This window comes from Syngnathoides biaculeatus, chromosome 5 (genome assembly GCF_019802595.1).
Source record: "Syngnathoides biaculeatus isolate LvHL_M chromosome 5, ASM1980259v1, whole genome shotgun sequence".
Lineage (NCBI taxonomy): Eukaryota > Metazoa > Chordata > Actinopteri > Syngnathiformes > Syngnathidae > Syngnathoides > Syngnathoides biaculeatus.
The window spans coordinates 6,845,364-6,866,289 of NC_084644.1; the positions used below are offsets into that span (position 1 = coordinate 6,845,364).

Below are 20,926 nucleotides of genomic sequence, written 5' to 3' on the forward strand. Positions count from 1 at the left end.
CTATAGGTGAAATAAAAATGCGCTCAAACGTTTGAATAGAAACCAAATGTTAAACATAAGGGGAAAATGTACTGCAGTTTGAAGATTTAATTTGGTGATTCTGACACGCACAATTAATGGTAAATGTACACTTTGCAAATCACTCTGGCATAGCACATTTTTGTTGCATGCAAATTTGACACCCAAATAAAAGCTCATCAGGTTAAACAGATCCAGTCAGTGTGAATGCGACTTCTTATCAATTTTGTTTAACAGTACCGAGCATGAACTCACGCGTATCTTTCACTATTTCAATCTATCAGCAAGACTTGTACATAACCAAGTGGGTTTGGACAGGTCCGTTTGGACCCTGTAAGGTACAAGACAAACATTCCTTCAAGTGTACTAGGTGAGAACACATCATCTTACACCATTTTTATCAGACATTTCAACTCACCCTCCTGGAGATGTATCGCTCTATTCCTCGTGAGCCTCCACGGCGCAAACGTACGCCGTGAAAGGATGCAGATGGACCCGGAAACCTGACATTTTCTGACGTTGGCCCGGGGAGAGCTTCAGATTTAAACAACAGAGGAGGATGTCCTCAAGAAAAAGTGTTTATTCCACAATCGGAACTGTGAGCGTGCTAATAAATACATGATCGCCGGGCCGCCTTCTCGACGCGGTGCATGAGGTACATCGTTCAGTGTGCGCTCTTACATACCGTGGAAAACTTTGAAGACACTTCCACAGTTCCACACGTGCTTACGTTGGTCTGAACATTGTAAACGTTGAGCAGTGAGAGTGAAAGTCCGTGTTCTCACGTGGAAGGCTTTGGTCATTCCTTTTGTGTTACCCGTCCTTCGAATAGTCGTACAGTTCCCGTGACAGCTCCGTACACGCGCCAGCACGTGGGTTCGTGTGACGCGCGACGGTTCGATATGATAAACATCCCACGTGACAAATGGCGAGCCGTGCTGAACAGACAATAAGTATCGTTTAAAGGTAAGTTCAATCGAGACTGAGAGAATGAATTTCAGGCATATACAGTGTGTTTGTTTGAGTCTTTTAGTGTGCATTTGTGAAGTTCTCATTCATTAACGTTGCGTATACGGAATGTGTACATGTCTGTGTTGTTTGTGGTCCCGTTATCTTTAAGCTCCCTGGAGCAGAACCGCACAAGTGTGTGTGTGTGTGAGTGAGATGGAGGCAGTAGTGGTCCGTTGCATGTACAAACAAGACTAGTTGAGTGACGGAGAGCGCTCGGTGGTCCACAGCAGCTCGATGTAGGGCCACTTGGTCTGTAGGCAACGCTTGACTGGAGTATCGTCGGTCCGTACCATGGGGTCTTCGAACCCTAGCACCAAAGCCGTCCCTTCCACGTACTCCACCTGAAACAAACACAGATCAGTCCAAACTTTGGGCAGGCTAATGCTCGGATTAGGAGCACTAGCGTGTTGCTGCCATGTCTCAGTGATTTTTACCAGTATGTTTTTTTTTTTTTCCCACCGGCCCTGTTAGCACGGCGGCGCTAGCGTTAGACTCTACCGTCTTTCTTTGTAAATATCTTGTGTTTCAATGTCAATTGTGTGGGCACCTGCAGCTTTTACATGGGTGCGGCATTTGCATGTACCAAATGGTATTTCCTTTACAAATGTACTGGGTGAGGCTTATAACCAGGTGCGTGCTGTAGGCCGGGAATAACGGTAATGTGAAGCACAATCCGCAGAGTTTTTCCCTCATCCCATGTGGCCTCTCATATTATTAAAAATCACTACGCGTGTACCCCACTTGAATAACCCAAATAAAGCTGTGGCCTTGGTGCAGCACACACAGAAATGTCTGCGGTGTAGTGGATTACCGACTATAGATCCAATGTATCCCATTGGGGAAACAAAATCGCATGATTGAATTTGTTCCCCGACCCCAGCCACAGCGCTATCAATCTCTTTACATGCGCGTCTCTTAAAGTGGTTTGAAACGCAAAGTGTCGGTGTTATTTTAGCGCAGACATACCCAAATGTGCAGACATGCGTACATGGGCGGGCGGAAACAATATTTTGAGTCTATGGAAAAAGAATCGCCACTGCAACTTTAGAACTGCCTTGCAGTGTTGCGGATACAGTGTATGCATACGTTTCTAGGTACTTGTGGTACATCTCCTACGACTTCAGGCACATATATTGGAGAGGAGCAAAAAAAAAAAAAAAAAAAAGTTGTTTCGCAGACTCAGCCACGCTGACAGCTGCAGAAAGTGATATTCCTGCGTACCAGGCTTGTCTGCAGCCACAGATACGCGTGACACACGCTGACAAGCCATCGGTCACAGTAGGTTGGTCTAATAGGCCTGCCGGTGACCATTTATCACAGCCGTGCTGTTGACACTCGCCTCTCTCCCGTAATGACTTTAACGAACAGGAGGCAAAGCCGTGGACTTTTTAGATGATTGGGCAGGCTATTAGGCAACGGCTACTGTTTGTTCTGGAAGGGCAGGGAACCGCCGACTGTGTGTGTGTGTGTGTGTGTGTGTGTGTGTGTGTGTGTGTGTGTGTGTGCACGCATGATGACAGCCAATGAAGAGATCCAACATGGATAGACATAGCTTAAAGTGCCACTGTCATGAAATGCATGATTTTTAGTATGTTCTTAATGAAAACAAACAGCAGCCGACACGGACCCATGCGTTTTTTCACCACAAAACATGATTTAGATGTATACAGCTTTTTGTAACTCCCGCCATGAAAATCCTCTCGAGGGATTTGTTTTGGAGAAGTAGCAGGAAGTGACGTACATGGCAGGACCGCCCTCAAGTGGACTCATTTGTTTGTCTTAGTTTTACCTCCGGGAAGGTAGCTCGTCGTTCCTTCGTGTTAGCCAAATTGCCGGCTCGTTGCATTGCTGGACATTGCTTGAACACTCGGCAGGATGGATTTACCCTTCGTAAGTTTGCAAGAGACCCGGTTCGTCATGAAAAATGGATTGCACGGGTGCAAAGGACGAAAGCTTTGTGGGTTCCAAATGACAGGTAGGTGTGTATACAGCTACTAAAAAAAAAAAATAACAGTTGGGGGAAATGGGGGAGGGCGTAATCCATAAATCAGGGTTGCTAAATGTGTTTATGTGCTCGGAAGGCTTCCATGCAGCAGCCGTGAAGGACGGCCTCCGCCTTGTGGATCGCTACCGGCCTTGTCGACAAGGCCGAGTCGGCCGCGGCCTAGTTGACAAAGCCGAGCCTGCCGCCGGCTTTGACGGTCGTGATGGCTTGTCGCCGCGGTGGCTCATCTCCGCCGTGGAAGTGGATAGGGCGGGAGGTGGTTTGGCCGTGATCCGCATGTTATTTAAATATGGCTCCAAACAATAGGGTAATATTGCCCCAGACAATACACTCGGTCGTGTGATGTTCTCTTCTTCGAAAAGAGCGTCCGTTGAAGGGGCGTGTCCTGCAGTAGGGGGCACAGCATGTTTTCAATGGCGAATGTCCGGGGTGACGTCACGGACAGTAGATGCAGCCAATATGGCGACCACTTGGATGCCAGATGAGACTTCCGCAACTTTGCACACGGATGACGCGCTCTCCGCTCATATTTATTTTTTCGTGTAGACATTGAAGTGAATAATCTTATATGTATTTTTCATTTCAATATCTATTTTAGAATGTTTTAGGGATGACACTAGACCTTTAAGAGAAAGAAGTGCCACTCTCTTACCCTCTCGTTGTGGTTGGACTGTTTAAGTCCGTTGTAGTGGTAGACGGGGAACGAGTCCGGGATTCCTGAATCCTGGAACACAGGTCGGTAAACAAAAGTGAAAAAAAACATGGTGGACAGAGTCTGTGACCAGAACATAATCTTACGACTGGAGGTGAAAACCCAGAAGTGGAACATTTTTAATGCTAAAGTCCTGGCAGCGATTTTACAATCCTGCGTGTTACATTCAAGCGCTTTCGATGCACTGAAGCAACTCCGATTACCACGTAACAGCCAAACGTAGGAAAACAATGACACTTGTGCTGACTTTGGCTCGGAGGTGCAGGATGCTAATCGGGTGTGTTGTCTGAGAGCGCGTCCAGTTTCTCGTGTTCGTAAGCCTTCATATGAAACCCAAACCCTTGACCTGATCCCACGTGTGTCTGCGTGCGCGTCCACTTGACTAATGGCGGCGTAATTTCTTTGCAGCTCTGAGCTGCTCCTCTGGTGGGTCCCGAAAGCCCTGATCACTTAAACACAGTTCCCTCTATCTCTGCTTAAAAAACAAAAAAAAAAAAGCTTAACCGCTTTTGCGAAAGTCTTTAACAAGCGGCGTCATGATTGTGAACACACACATGCATTTCACATGAGACACCGCAGGAATGTTTTTTGGCGCAAAAGCCTTTGATTAGCTAGAACAGCACTTGGATGTCAGATGTTGACGCTTATGTACAAGAGAACTCAATCCGATTGTTTTTTTTAAATCTGCAATAAAGCACAAACAAATGGGGATGGGAAAGAATTTGTGCGTCCACCTCTGTACGCATACCTGATCGGGAAAGAATTCCAAAAGGAACGGGCCCAGGAGAATTATGCCCAAGTTCTCTGGATCCAGTTTGTTCTTGACCAAACGGACACTGGTGGGGAAGAAGGGGGAAATTAGAAAAAAAAAAGGTTGTTAAGAATACAGGGAAACATCACGTCAGCGCTGTTTTGGTGAGCGCCTGCGTGTTTTCACAAAGATTGTGGTACAACTAAATATACTCCTTTCCAGACATTCCTGTGTGTTAGATCAGCATTATTATTATTACTACCAGGGAAATGAAACAAAGAAAAAAAAAAGGCTCCTGTTCAATTCTCCTTTTAAGGCAGCAGGGGGAGAGTAGAAACCCAGCACATGCAAGTGCGATGCGTGTGCGTGTATACAAGACGTGACCGTACGAAAGCCCGCTGGATGCAACGTGATGATATGCGCAGTTCTCTCCGTGGAGCGTGCTAATCCATCCTCGTGTACGGTGCGCCAAAGCAATCAGATGATGTTTTTGTCTGGAGTTGCTCTATAATTTACAGCCGTGTTGATCGCTTTAGATGCAAGTCTGAGGAAGTCACACTCATTTCAAGATAAGAGTCGCTTGGCTTGTTTAAAAGGCCAGTTTTGATCTTATCAGCAGCTTTCTGCCAATAATAGACAGACACGAACGCAACATTCACCCATAAAGTATGTTGAAAAGAAGACGAAGTAAAATTTCAAATGAGGAAGTCATTCAAAGCGTGTCTAAAATAGTTTTATTAAACAATCTTTCCTCATTAACCCATTCATGGGCAGGGTGGCAATTTTTTGCCTTATTGAGATAAAAGTCTCCTAACTGGCCACAATCAAGGAGAGAACACTTCTTTTTCATTTATGGTTAAGTTATATGATGTTTACTAATTTATAATCTCGTCTCACATGTCTAACTGCTAACTTTGACCGATAAATTATACTCTCCTGATACCAAATTATGGCTTCAGATTAAAAGACTTAAATATCTTGATATACTGAAGGATATAATGTGTGAAAATTGTGATGTCCCAAAAATGGGACGCTGCCCACGGAAAAAAATAACATTTGCTGTTTCTCTGGAAACAGTAAGTTTCCCTTCCGTGTTGGGATAGCAATCGAAACTTCCTTTTGCAAACTAATCTTCCCTAATTAGATTCCTAATTACTTGCTTAATTGACACGATATGTTTTCAGCTTTAATAACATTAATTTCCAAGCTTGGCTTCTTTAGAGTGATGAATGCACATATGGTGCTATGGATTTGAATTTAATGATAGGGCAAGGAACAATTTGCTATAGTAAATATGAGTCAAAATGGAGAACCTTTATAGAAGTAAATATGTGCCACCAGGATTCGAATTTGAAATGCCACAGAAAACAGGATTTGAATTTGAAATGTAAAGTGATCACATTTTCAATAGCTGCTATATAATTCGCTGTCTGAAAGTCAACCGGCTATAATTTGCTGTCTGAAATTCACCGTCTGTGCCACCAGGCAGGGTTACTTCAGGTCAGAACCGAACACCCAGCCAATCGCAGTTACGCTTTCTTAGTCACGTGACGTCACATGCTAAGAAAGCGCAACTGGATTGGCTATCTGTTTGGTTCTGACCTGAAGTAACCCTGCCTGGTGCCACAGACGGTGAATTTCAGACAGCGAAATATAGCTGGTTGAATTTCAAACAGCCAATTGTAGCCAGTTGAATTGTTAACATTGAAAAGGTACACTGAAATACAACTACTGAAAATGTGATCACTTTACTTTTCAAATTCAAATCCTGTTTTTCTGCGGCATTTCAAATTCAAATCCTGGTGGCACTTATTTACTTCCATCCATCCATTTTCTTTTTACCGCTTATCCTCACGAGGGTCGCGGGGAGTGCTGGAGGCTATCCCAGCTGTCGACGGGTACACCCTGAACTGGTTGCCAGCCAATCGCAGGGCACATTGAGTCAAACAGCCGCACTCACAATCACATCTAGGGTCAATTTAGAGTATCCAATTAATGTTGCATGTTTTTGGGATGTCGGAGGAAACTGGCGTGCCCGGAACATGCGAACTCCACACAGGCGGGGCCGGAATCAAAACCCGGGTCCTCAGAACTGTGAGACCAACGCTTTACCAGCTGAGCCACCATGCCGCCTTTACTTCCATAAACGGTAAACATTAATTTTCACTTGAAGAGACAATGCTGCGAAAAGTTGCATATTTAAACACCATCCCCAAAACATGAACATGGTTTGGCCACCCTACCTCCACCCCACCACCACCAAAAGTGATCAACTTCAAACAGCTAGACATAAACATGTATTATTCTTTAATTCTTGAGAACATCTACAATTTGAACAGTGGCGAGGAGCTGACCCTCACAGGAAATACTAAAATAAAGTCAGCCATTGTTAGGTGCATGGAAAGACCTGCATGGGCTGGATCTCTTGGTAATAAATAGTTAAAAAAAAAAAAAGAAAAGTTGATTTAGACCAGCACCACCCAACTTACTGTATATTATTCAACATGGTGGATTTGGGGCGGTTACCCTCCCGTTGTGTGGCAAGGGAAGAGAAAGGAGTACCCCCCACGGTGTGTGCTGTTATGATGTGATGAGTTGGCCATCTGGGGCTCTGCAGAGACCATCAGCGGTCCAAAAACTCGACTCTGCCTGCAGTCCCGTTGCAAGGCTTACCACTCCTCGGTGGATAACGTGCTCCTGTTTGAAGCGACGCTTTTAAGTGTTTCCTCCTTCTTCCTGTCGTTAATGTTCTCCCTCTGAGCCCCGGATTCTGGCGTTTGTTTTTTTTTAAACTCCTGTACTTTCACAATGAGTCAGCTCTAGCTGTACTTTATAGGAGCCTAATAGTGAAACATGAGCTGGGCTGGTGACCTGGCCTGGCCGTGACTTTGGAGTGGGAATTTTAGAAGAGCTACAGGTGCCCCACACACACACCCACACACCCACACACACACACACACACACACACACACACACACACACACACACACACACACACACACACACACAGAAACAGCCGCAAAGACCAGCCTCAAGACATGCAAGTACTTACTATTCTGGCTCCGAGACAAGGTCAAGGGCTTTCATCACATCCTGCAGCAGAGAGTCTGGGATGAAGCCGTTATCTGGAGGGAGAGGCGCAAAGAGAGATGGATGAACAACTTGTAGCACGACACAGCTGCAGCTAAAAAAAATTAAAAAAAAAAATAAGAGAAGGAGACCTTCACCCATACCGCACACATACACGCCATACGGGAATTAACTCGTGATCCGCGTCAAAATAACACACATATACACCTTGCCCTCTCTTTCTGACCTACATTCCAACACCATGGACATGATGATCACTTTACCTGTGAGGAGACGCTTTAAACGCTAACATGTGCTTCTGAGGGCGCGTCTGTCTTTATTTGGAATGTGACTCACTCGAACATGAACACGTGAGCCTATGTGGGCACATGTTTAGATGCATGCCCAGTCTGTTTTGACTGCTTCTCTTAAACAACTCAACCTCACCCAGAAGCGTAGGCACAAACAGTATCTATTAAACCGACTTCACAGACAGTGGGTGGCTGTGTCCTCATATTTTCTGGAAATTATTGAGTGTGTTATTCTCCCTGCACAACATGTGGTGCTGTGCTGACTTGCCGTGTGACTCGGTCAGATTTGCGGCACTCAAGTGTGCTGAAACATAACCAAATCATGCGTGTAGAGCAGGGGTGCCCGGACTTTTTTACCCCAAGATCTACTTTTCAAGCAACCAGCCTCTCGCGAGCTACCGACGACGTGGTGCGGGATGGGTGATGATGATGATGCTCCCAAACCGTTTTAAGGTGAATTTTAGGTTGCCTCCTACATTTAAAGTGCAGCTTTTTGTGCACTGTATTGTCTGTGCTTTCAACCTGGATCAGGCTGTGCCAAGGTGGAATTTTACAATCACACACCATCTCATACTGGACTTTCTACTTTGCCTTGAGAGCCGACCTTTCCAACTCAGAAAAGAGAAAATCTCATCCAGTTTAACCACTTTTCTTCGATTAGTCACATACCCCGACAGTCATTGCATCTTAAAACAACAGCATTTGTTTAACTTTTTTCATTAATATCAAAAGTAAACATAAGCAGCACGTCTAGCTAGTCTTTGCTCTACGTTGCCCGGACTGTGTTGCTAACTAAAGCAGTGGTGGTGGACGCTGTCATTATAAAACACATTGTTGGGCTGCGTAAGTACTGTAACATTTGTAATTATCAGTGTACATCTTCACGCGCGGGGTGGTGGGGGGTGGGGGGAGGGTTGTGCGTAAAAAGGAAATTAGGAAAAAAAGAGTGTGTGGCAGAGCAGCAGTCGTTGTTAGAGAAAGTTCCGTGTGCTGCCTAAAAGAAACCAGTGGCTTCTTTTCATTTTTTACAGTACGTATGTGAATTGTGCAAAAGGATGTAACAACCAGCCATCCCTCACTCATTGAATCACATTGCAAAATGCCACAAACTGAATAGCTGTATGTTATACTTTCATTTTGGATTGGTTTTGATTTTTTTGCGCGCTACGCGGAATATCTGCAAAGAGACCGCAATTGCGCACGTGCGCAGTTTAGAGAGAACATCGGCTGACGTCTTTCTTTTTTTTTTTTGGCACGCCGTCCCACGATCGACCAAGACTGCGATCGCAAGGCAGTTTTGGTGGACGCATTAAGCACCCCTGGTGTAGAGAGAACATAATACATGTAATTACACAGACTAGATCCTCTCACGTGTGCACGTGGTGAGCATCAAAATAGGATTCACGGACTAAGGCTGTAGGTGAAGGTGCATCTTAGAGAATGTGTGGAAAAGATAGTATGGTGATCACAATTTTCTGTCATGAATGAATTGTTTTTATGTGGATCACACACACGCGTGTATTAAGAAAACAAGCTCGTCACATTTCAGGTACTTGGCCAAAGCCGTGCTTGTGCTTTGCTTGCATGTTGTTCCAAGCGGCCATGGCAGTTACGTTTCAGGCCTGAATGTTGTCAATGCCTGACCAGATTTTGAAACTGACAACAAAAAATGTGCCATGCCTGTCACGGTGAGGATCAGTTACCTACATGGACGTAGTAAAAAAGGGTGACTGCAATGCAACCTGACAGTACATAATCGGGAGTAAAGAATCTTGGGGGGAGGTTTGTAGTGGGACCAGAAGCAAATGTATTTCCCTGGCAGGTCACAGTCCTTTCAGGTTTTGTTTAAGGCTTAGTGAGCTTTTTTTGTCCCGTTTTCTCAAGGCTATCACTACAGTCTTAAGTGGTACACGTGGTCCAAGTGGGTATGAGTATAAAGCTGCCTTGCAAGCGAGCTTTAGTTGAATCTGGGCCGGCCACAAACTTCACCTAAAACAGCCCGACGTCCATGAAAAATGCAAGTGAGCTCATCAAAACGAGACATGTCAGAAAGGAACGTACTGGCATCCGTGATAGATTGCAAGACGGATCATAGTGCACCTTTGAGCATCCGGCACTCGCCAGCCCCTTTCTCCAAACAGATCATGAGAAAATTTAGACTTGGATATGGATAAAAAAACTGGCCAAAAGACAAACAGGGCCGCCAGGAACATACATTTTTACGGAATGTAGTATCAATTTGCACTTTCTACAAAATTCCACGGAAGAATATCAGTGTACCATTTTTTGTATAATGTTGACTTTAAGACTTTATCAGTCTTACGATTCACTATATTAAAAAATAGAATGAGGTTGTGGATGCATAAGCGTTTTGCACCTACTTCAAATCTCTTGGACTGCTAATAGGCACATTTTTATTTTACAGTGGTACAGAGCATGTCTTACATAACAAACCCATATTTTCTATTATTAGTATTCAATCACTTGATTTGTCCTTTCCCCTAGTAACCTGGAAGTGAAAAGAAGGAAAAAAAAGTGGGACGGTTGACTCAGCTGTGAGAGGAGTTGAGCTCACCAACCTAAACAACAACAGTGGAGATGAGAGAGAAAAGTCGTTCTGGTTGTTGAAAAGGAAAAATATTGGATCGGGGGGGGGGGGGGAGCAAAGCAAATGAAGGATGAAGCAATGAGGGTGGTTAAACATCTACAGTTGGATGGGAGAGGAATGCCGTGTTGATGACACGATGTCTCCTCATTAGTACAGAGTGCGACGCCATGAAATGAATACGTTGCAACGATTGATTACCTTCAGGATCAAATGACTGGAAGACCCTCCTTGCCTGCTCTGATGGACATTCTGGACCAACGAGGGACATCTCCTATAGGCGAGAATATAGACATAGTATCACATTATGAGACTCAAAAGGGGGGGGGGTGAGAAATCGTAGTTGACAAGAATGTTTTAGCGATAAACTTCTCAGATATAAACCAAGCAAGCAGACATAAGAACTATTGGAAGTAACAATAACGTGGATGCTGAGCATCTGGCACTTCCAAACAACCTGTAGAAACAGCACTGTGCTCATATGTGTGTGCACTGGCAATGTGGGCCGAACATGTGTGAGTGTACGTCTGTGCAATGGGCCCACGCAATCAAAGTCGTCTGCCAGGCTATTAAGTGATCTGCCGATAAAGTATGCTGACTTGTTTTTACTGCAAACACACAATCAGGTAATCAAGTTGTACACATAAACATAATTCATGAAAAACGCTGCACTTGGTTTGGTGGGGAATTTTCCCCCGAATAAAATCATCAGTTACCAAATAACGGACAGTAATTTTTGTAAGTTCATTCATTTCGCTATGTTCTTTAGGATAATAAAGATGTGGAGGGTTACGTTCTGTCTTCTATTTTGTTTCAAAATTTACAGGAGCTATAGAGGATGAACAAAAGTCTCTGAATATTTTCATCTTCTCAAAAAAATGAGAACACAATAAATCATTGGAGGAGCGACTGAATAGTTCCAAAATACCAGTTAACATTAGCCCAAACTCCGCTTGAGGAATTTATCGTAATTTCCGGCCTACAGAGCGCACCTGGTTAATGCAGCCCTATGGGGGCACAAACCAGTGCAATCTGTAGGCCGGTCCCAAGCCCGGATAAATGCAGAGGGTTGCGTCAGGAAGGGCATCCGGCGTAAAAACTGTGCCAAACAAATATGAGCGTTCATCTAAAGAATCCCACACCGGATCGGTCGTGGCCCGGGTTAACAACGCCCACCCCCGGCACTGCTAACCTGCAGGGCGTCGGTGGAAATTTATCTACTGTGGGTTGAAGACAAAGAAGAGGAGGAAACCGAATCCATCGTCAGAAGAAAAAGAGGAATGCACAGAGCCTACAACTGAGTGTAGGGACTTTGAATGTTGGGACTATGACAGGAAAAGCTCAGGAGTTGGTTGACATGATGATTAGGAGAAAGGTTGATATTCTGTTCATCCAAGAGAGCAGGTGGAAAGGGAGTAAGGCTAGAAATTTAGGAGCAGGGTTTAAATTATTCTACCACGGAGTAGATGGGAAGAGAAATGGAGTAGGGTTTATTGAAAAGGAAGAGCTGGCGAAGAATGTCTTGGAGGTGAAAAGAGTATCAGATCGAGTGATGAGACTAAAATTTGAAATTGAGGGTGTTATGTATAATGTGGTTAGCGGCTATGCCCCACAGGTAGGATGTGACCTAGAGTTGAAAGAGAAATTCTGGAAGGAACTAGATGAATTAGTTCTGAGCATCCCAGACAGCGAGAGAGTTGTGATTGGTGCAGATTGGAATGAACATATTGGTAAAGGAAACAGGGGCGATGAAGAAGTGATGGGTAAGTACGGCATCCAGGAAAGGAACTTTGAGGGGCAGATGGTGGTGGACTTTGCAAAAAGGATGGAGATGGCTGTAGTGAAAACTTGTTTCCAAAAGAGGGAGGAACATATAGGGACCTACAAGAGCGGAGGTAGAAGCACGCAGGTGGATTATATTTTGTGCAGACGATGTAATCTGAAGGAGGTTACTGACTGTAAAGTAGTGGTAGGGGAGAGTGTAGCTCGACAGCATAGGATGGTAGTGTGTAGGATGACTCTGATGGTGGGTAGGAAGATTAAGAAGACAAAGGTAGAGCAGAGAACCATGTGGTGGAAGCTGAGAAAGGAAGAATGTTGTGCGGCCTTTCGGAAAGAGGTAAGACAGGCTCTCGATGGACAGCAGAAGCTCCCGGAAGACTGGACAACGACAGCTAAGGTAATCAGAGAGACAGGCAGGAGAGTACTTGGTGTGTCTTTTGGTAGGAAAGGGGAGAAGGAGACTTGGTGGTGGAACCCCAAAATACAAGGAGTCATACAAGTAAAGAGATTAGCGAAGAAGAAGTGGGATACTGAGAGGACTGAGGAGAGGCGAAAGGAGTACATCGAGATGCGACGTAGGGCAAAGGTAGAGGTGGCAAAGGCTAAACAAGAGGCATATGAAGACATGTACACCAGGTTGGACACGAAAGAAGGAGAAAAGGATCTCTACAGGTTGGCCAGACAGAGGGATAGAGATGGGAAGGATGTGCAGCAGGTTAGGGTGATTAAGGATAGAGATGGAAATGTGTTGACTGGTGCCGGTAGTGTGCTAAATAGATGGAAAGAATACTTTGAGAAGTTGATGAATGAAGAAAATGAGAGAGAAGGAAGAGTTGAAGACGCAAGTGTGAAGGACCAGGAAGTGGCAATGATTACTAAGGGGGAAGTCAGAAAGGCACTACAAAGGATGAAAAATGGAAAGGCAGTTGTTCCTGATGACATACCGGTAGAGGTAGGGAAGCAATTTGGAGAGATGGCTGTGGAGTTTTTGACCACCTTATTCAACAGAATACTAGCGGGCGAAAAGATGCCTGAAGAATGGAGGAAAAGTGTTCTAGTTCCCATTTTTAAGAATAAAGGGGGTGTTCAGAGCTGCGGGAACTATAGAGGAATAAAGTTGATGAGCCACACAATGAAGTTATGGGAAAGAGTAGTGGAAGCTAGACTCAGGACAGAAGTAAGTATCTGCGAGCAACAGTATGGTTTCATGCCTAGAAAGAGTACCACAGATGCATTATTTGCCTTGAGGATGCTAGTGGAAAAGTACAGAGAAGGTCAGAAGGAGCGACATTGTGTCTTTGTGGATCTAGAGAAAGCCTATGACAGAGTACCAAGAGAGGAACTGTGGTACTGCATGCGTAAGTCTGGTGTGGCAGAGAAGTATGTTAAAATAGTACAAGACGTGTATGATGGCAACAGAACAATGGTGAGGTGTGCCTTAGGTGTGACAGAGGAATTTAAGGTGGAGGTGGGACTGCATCAGGGATCAGCTCTGAGCCCCTTCCTGTTTGCAGTGGTAATGGATAGGCTGACAGATGAGGTTAGACTGGAATCTCCTTGGACCATGATGTTCGCAGATGATATTGTGATATGCAGTGAAAGCAGGGAGCATGCAGAGGAACAATTAGAAAGATGGAGACATGCACTGGAAAGGAGAGGAATGAAGATTAGCCAAAGTAAAACAGAATATATGTGCGTGAATGAGAAAAGTGGAGGGGGAAGAGTGAGGCTACAGGGAGAAGAGATAGCGAGGGTGGATGACTTCAAATACTTGGGGTCAACAATCCAGAGCAATGGTGAGTGTGGTAAGGAAGTGAAGAAACCTGTCCAAGCAGGTTGGAACAGCTGGCGAAATGTGTCTGGTGTGTTATGTGACAGAAGAGTCTCTGCTAGGATGAAGGCCAAAGTTTACAAAACAGTGGTGAGGCCGGCCATGATGTACGGATTAGAGACGGTGGCACTGAAGAAACAACAGTAAGCAGAAATGGAGGTGGCAGAAATGAAGATGTTGAGGTTCTCGCTCGGAGTGACCAGGTTGGATAGGATTAGAAATGAGCTCATTAGAGGGACAGCCAAAGTTGGATGTTTTGGAGACAAGATTCGAGAGAGCAGACTTCGATGGTTTGGACATGTTCAGAGGCGAGAGAGTGAGTATATTGGTAGAAGGATGCCGAGGATGGAGCTCCCAGGCAAAAGAGCGAGAGGAAGACCAAAGAGAAGGTTTATGGATGTGGTGAGGGAAGACATGAGGGCAGTTGGGGTTAGAGAGGAAGATGCAGGAGATAGGCTAAGATGGCAAAAGATGACACGCTGTGGCGACCCCTAACGGGACAAGCCGAAAGGAAAAGAAGAAGAAGAAGAGCGCACCTGGTTATAAGCCTTACCCAGCACATTTGTAAAGGAAATACCATTTGGTACCTACATACACTACAGATGTGTAAAAGCCGCAAGTACCCACATTGAAACACAAGATATTTACAAAGAAAGACGGTACACAGAGAGTTTAACGATAACACTAGCGCCACGGCAACAGGGTCGGTTGAAAAAAAACATACTGGTAAAAATCAATGAGACATGACACTAACACGCTAGCGCAGCGCTAACAGGGCCGGACCGGTAAAAGTCACTTCCTCGGCACATATATTCCACTGGTCTCACTCTTACCTTTTCTGATTGAGTGCCCCCCACGGCCATTAGAAAAAAATGCACAAATTAGCCGCATCACCGCAGGGTTGAAAAGCATGTGAAAAAAAGTCACGGCTCATAGGCCGGAAATTACAGTAGATACAGAGAATGAACAAAAGTCTCTTAATATTTTTATCTTCTGTAAAAAATGAGAACACTAAATAATTTGCGGAGCAACTGAACAGTTCCAAAATACCAGTCAGCATTAGCCCAAACTCCGCTTCAGGAATTTAAGCTTCCAAAATATATTCCAATAAACAAAAAGAGAAGGAAAGCAATGTTTTGAAACAGTGTTCCACGAAGATGGACAATCATGTTAATCGAAGCAACACCCTATTTAGGTTTAGGGGTGTACGCTTATGCAGCCAGCTTAATGTACACTTTTTAGTCACCTCATGTTTTCAACTAAATTGATTTTAAATTATAAGTCATGATTAACATAACTTGAGGCAGTCACTGTGATTTGACAGTCCCGTATGCGCCCGCGCGCCTTCGCACTCGCAAATCTGCACAGTCTAGCACGAAAAATCACGCACGTAAAATTTACGAGTAGAAATACAGAGATATTGAAAGACGTTGCTTATTTTGTGTAGTCTTGACCAATGTTCCCTCGAAGCTTCGCCACCGCGCAATTGTGCACTTGTTCCACACTCTGTGCGCATGAAAACCACAGCCTGATGTCTTTTTTTTTTTTTTTTTTTTTTTTTTAAACACAGAAGCACGCTTCCTAGTTTACCTGACACAACGCCACTCTGCTCTTAAAGCTGTCCACTCATAATTACAAACAGAACAAACACTCGCAACTTTATATCTGTGGGCATGACTGGTGGAGCACACTCGTAACTTTGTATCTGCGTACATGACTGACAACAACCGTACATTTTTCAAATGTGAGTGACTGCTTGAGGTGAAAAAAGTTGATGTCCACTAAATTCTCCAAAGCAGACATGAAGGTGACAATTTACAATGGCAAGGGAGCAAAAATATCAAAAATAAAAAAACTCATTAAGCCATATGTACTGGAGTTAAAAAACAACTGCTGTGAAAATGAAACGAGACATTTTTCTTCACAACAGACCTGTGATGTGGTGTGTATGTGAGAAACAGACATTTCTTTTGGTTCCTCCATATTAAGTCAGGATCATCTCGGTTATACTCGGGCTTTATTAAAGCTTGATCTGGGCAAGGCTGCTAAGGTTTCACCATCCACTTATTACTGTGCTCAGCGTTCACTCGGGAGGTGTACAGGGAGGGAGATTGAAGCAGAGATGACTCCCAGCTGCGTTTGCTTCGGAGACAAAGAAAACAGACCAGTCGACACGGTGATCTGTCACACATACTATAGCTGGTCCTGATTTGTTAACATTATAGGCTTCATAAATCTGCTGGTAGATTTGTCATTGCATAAACGTGTCTGTCCCACAAGGAATATAAAAAGTGACCGATCATCATGAGTAAAGTCTTTTTTTATTAGTCTAACAGTCACTGGTGGAACAGTGGAGTGGAGGTCGACACATTGACGATGCGATGTGGACGATCTAAATACAGTAAAGCCTCGGTTCTCGAACGTCCCCGTTTTCGAACAAAAATTACGAGATTTTTTTTTTGCTTCGGTTTTCGAACAAAATTCGGTACTCGAATGCCCCCGACAAAACCCGGAAATAACCTATTGCGCTATCGACGCGCTTTGTTGTGAACTCCCATGCCGCCGAAAGACACTCGGAAATAACAATGGGCGCGGCGCAAGCAGCTGACCCACCCACGACGCGTTTTGTTATTGTCTATTCAAACGCCCCCCGAAAAAAGCAATTTTTTTTATTCTGTACACAGATGTGCCCCGGTAGTGACTGTTGTTTTTCTTCTTATTGAGGACTACCGTATCAACCAATCATGGCTCCAAAGAAGGCAAGTTGCTTGTTTAAAGTTATTCTGCACTTTTAATAAAAAAAGTTCACAAGGGGCCAGGTTGCTACAGATATGGGAATGCACTCCAAGCCTAGCGTACTCTACTACTAAAGCATACATTTTAAGCAAAAAATAAATATATTTCTTAAATTATGTTATTATATAAAATATTTAAACTATACATGTATTTCTATTATGCAGTTTATTATCAGGAAAAGCTAAAAAAAAGTTTTAAAAAGCCTAATTTTTTTAGGCTTGGAACGTATTATTTCTTTTTCCATTCATTGAAATGGGAAACATTGATTCGGTTTTCGAACAAATCACTTCCTGAACCGTTTTCTGGAACGGATTGTGGTCGAAAACAGAGGCATGACTGTACTCATAATTACAGCTGTCACGATTGAATCTTTTTGGAATCGATTATCATATACAAAAATCAGTCCTTGCTAAATCTTTAGCATTCGCAATTATAATTAGCGTGCTAGCTATCAGCATTTTAGGTAAAAAGAAATGCAATGTTGCTCACTCATACATAATGTTATATGAATACTATACTCAACTAATCGCGTCTTTAAAAAATGACATACAGACGTTCCTTGTTGTTTTTGGCCAAGTTTATCACTGACCCAAAACCGCTTCCATCTGCTACAAATGTCCACGTGAAACATTAGTTCCGATAGTACAAACGCAGTTCTGGACAGGCCCTTTTTTTGGGTTACTGTGGAGTTGTCATGACATTATCCAAGCTGCTTATCCTCACAAGGGTTACGGGAAAGCTGCAGCCTATCCCAGCTAGCTTCAGGCGAAAGGCAGACTACGCCGTGTAACTCGTCGCGAGTCAGTCACAGGGAAGATATCAACACCATCACTGAGCGGGAATCGATCCCACGCTGCCCGCACCAAAGGCAGGGGGGTGGGTGCCACTACACCATCAGTCACACTGTAGAATTTCAAGGCAGAAATTTTGCAGTCAACCCATTTTTGAAGTCAACTTAGCAGAGTTATGTGATTTTTTTTTGGTAGCAACTCATATTAAAATTTAAACCCAGCGGTCCAATGAACATCGTGCAAGTAAGTTATGCAAGTTATGCTTTCCAGGACAATGTCTACTGCTAAAAACACCTACTATATAGTCATTAACAGGAAAAGCCATTAAGTACTGGTAAGTGACATTACAACGTTCAGGAGGTCTCAGAGCATACTCTTGAGGGAAAATAATGGCACCCAAAATGACATGGCCGCATGTGTGATGACAGGTCTGCTTGCTCGTCTTTGATCTGTTTTATTAGAGGCCTGAGGAAGAAGCTGCTGAGTTGGGAAACATGGAGCAAACATACGCCACAGGGAGTGTGCACAAGTGTGTGTCTGCTCTTGGTGCCATTACGTTACTACGGGTGTGTTTGTGTCTGAGATGCAGTTTAATTAGCTGCTTGCGAATGTTAATTTCCTTGGAAACTGAACTATAGTCTAGTCGCAGACGCGAGGATTCTACAATCGACACTTCAAACAAGACAATGTTAACATGGAAAAGTGCGTATGTGTGTGGCCTTGAGGAACACATTCCATTCCCCACAGTCCAGTGCTTTGGCTCGAACCTCTGACCCTCTTCACAGAGCAACAACAAGCTTCTCAACACAGGAACAAAGCAAAATAAATAAAGCGCTAACAATCAAGCATGTCCTATTAAATAGACACTGACATCAGACTCTCAGGGAAAGGTTTTTTGATCCCACATTTTGGTCAAATCTGACCAAAGCTCCAATCTAGACGATAACAACACTACTCTCTTTCCCATTCTAGCTAAGGTTAGTCTTTTGAAGGAGACGTACGTGCACTTGAGTCCGGGTTATCAGCGGTAAAAAGGTGCTCGAAAATTTGGAGTACTTCCTCTTTTTCTGTATTTGACCCTTATCTTCACTTGCAGGAAGTTGCAGGGGAATTTCCCTCCGGTCAGCACGAAAGAGCTATTGTATGTGCCGAGAGGGTCCGAACTCTCAGTGGCCACGGAGCAAGTCTGAAAGGATCCGTTTCAAGACAACAAAGCTGAGATCTTGTTGACTATCGTGTTCCAAAACAGGATCGCTACAAAACAGGCTGAAAAGGTTGAGGTTGCTTCCCTTGATATGCTCTGGATGCATCAGTGATTCAGGACATAGAATTGGGGTTTGTATGTTAAAGACTGCCTGGCGAAGGGGGGTGGCGGTTTGACACCACAGAATAGTTCTATAGCATTTTGATGATCCTGTAACAGAGGACAATGCACAGGGGGGAAAGATGACTATTGCAGCACACACACACACACACACACACACACACACACACACACACACACACGCACCCACACCCTTTCTGCCATCCACAATGGCCTTTGGTCTACCCTGTCAAATATTATTAACCATCCATCCATTTTCTTCACCACTTATCCTCACAAGGGTCGCGGGAAGTGCTGGAGCCTATCCCAGCAAGCAGGCAGGAGGCGGGGTTCACTCTGAACTGGTCGCCAGCCAATCGCAGGGCACATAGAGATAAACAACTGCATTCACAATCACTCCTAGGGGCAATTTATTAATGTTGGATGTTTTTGGGACGTGCGAGGAAACTGGAGTGCCCGGAGAAAAACCCACGCAGGAACAGGGAGAATGTGCAAACGGCGCACAGGCGGGGCCAGGATCGAACCCGGGTCCTCAAAACTGTGATGCTTTACCAGGTGAGCCACTGTGCCGCCCAAATATTATTAATGACTGTCATTGTACACCGCTTTGCTCCTCTGTTGTTCTACATTGCCCTCACCTCAAATCTCCTTGAAAACATACTTAGAAGAAACTATTGTCATTTTACTTTTAACGCAAATATATTATTACATGGTGACCTGTAGATTTAACATAATCTCAGTCAACCTACGATTTCATGGAAGTGTTGGGGGGGGGGAAATATTAAGCAAGTAATGTAGTTTGTTACTGTTATTACTGTGTAATGGGAAAGATTTTTGGGAGCTGTATAAGTGTCATAAAAAAATCCATAAAAGAAAGAAAAAAGAAAACAGATGCAGGATTTTCCTTTGATGCTCACTGAACTGAGCTCTCGCGAGGTAGGTTGGGGTCTGGTGTAATGTGATGAATGATGGTTGTTCTGTGCGATTTTAGAGGCATATTCCCCCTCCCTCACCCCAAAAAAAACTGCACTGTGTAACTGCAGGGTTGTTCCATTGGAGGTTCCCCTGGGCATGAGTTCTCCATCAAAGCGCAATCTCCCGTAAATGTCATCTCATCTCCAGTAAATCCGTCTGATTTTCCCTTCTACAGCAGATGAACGTTGAATTAATTTACTCTATTTTTGTACACTTAAACATTGCAGTTTTTAACGTTTGTTAATTCTGTAATCTATCCAGATTGTGCAACGGGGAAAAACCATTAAGCCCCATCAAAGACGTATTCAATTATTTAATGCGTGAAACTCAAAGCTCTCCAGTCTTTTTTCTGATGGCATGGATTTAATAACCTTTTGTGGTTCTGCCAAGACAGCGGAGAGAACTTTACATCAACTCTGTTTGCACTCTGCACATATGTTTTCTCTGTCTTGTACCAATCCTTGAACAAAATTTGTAGTGTGTGTGTGTGTGCATTCAGCGTATTCTCAGGACACAAAGCGCCAGTGAGGCTCTTCTCTCTGCTAGTAAATCACTGACAGCAGTACATAACTACTGTACAGATACACACACACACACACACACACACACACACTCATAACTCCTTCAAGCAGATATACAGAAACCATCATCACTCATCGAGGAGGGTAAAGGTCGATAAAAAATATCACACACGCACACACAAGCTTTTCCTGAGTGACCGCCGCACCGTTGCTTGAAGGACATCCTTCCGATCCACCGTCTTCCTTCCTTTTTGCTCCCCGTTTGGGACCAATACGTCCATTTTACGTGGACAAATGACATACACAGCGACTTGTCGTTTTACAAAGATGTTGAGGATTTAAGTGAGGGCAAAATGATCCATTTGGGAGAACAACAGGAGAGATGTAAAATTATCAAAGATGTCTTATACATCAACTTCACCTC

At 44.0% G+C, this 20,926-nt stretch overlaps 1 protein-coding gene across 2 annotated transcripts in view; it reads right to left on the reverse strand.

The window, feature by feature from the left end:
- Positions 1–20,926, reverse strand: part of mindy3 (MINDY lysine 48 deubiquitinase 3) — a 32,172-nt gene continuing 11,246 nt past the window's right edge. For both annotated transcript variants that reach the window (XM_061820505.1, XM_061820506.1), the window contains exons 12-16: positions 10,684–10,756; positions 7,550–7,622; positions 4,495–4,582; positions 3,687–3,758; positions 1–1,370 (exon numbers count right to left, since the gene is read on the reverse strand). In XM_061820505.1, the coding sequence (XP_061676489.1) occupies positions 1,221–1,370; positions 3,687–3,758; positions 4,495–4,582; positions 7,550–7,622; positions 10,684–10,756 (456 nt within the window). In that variant the 3' untranslated portion in view covers positions 1–1,220. The remainder of the gene's footprint in view (positions 1,371–3,686; positions 3,759–4,494; positions 4,583–7,549; positions 7,623–10,683; positions 10,757–20,926) is intronic.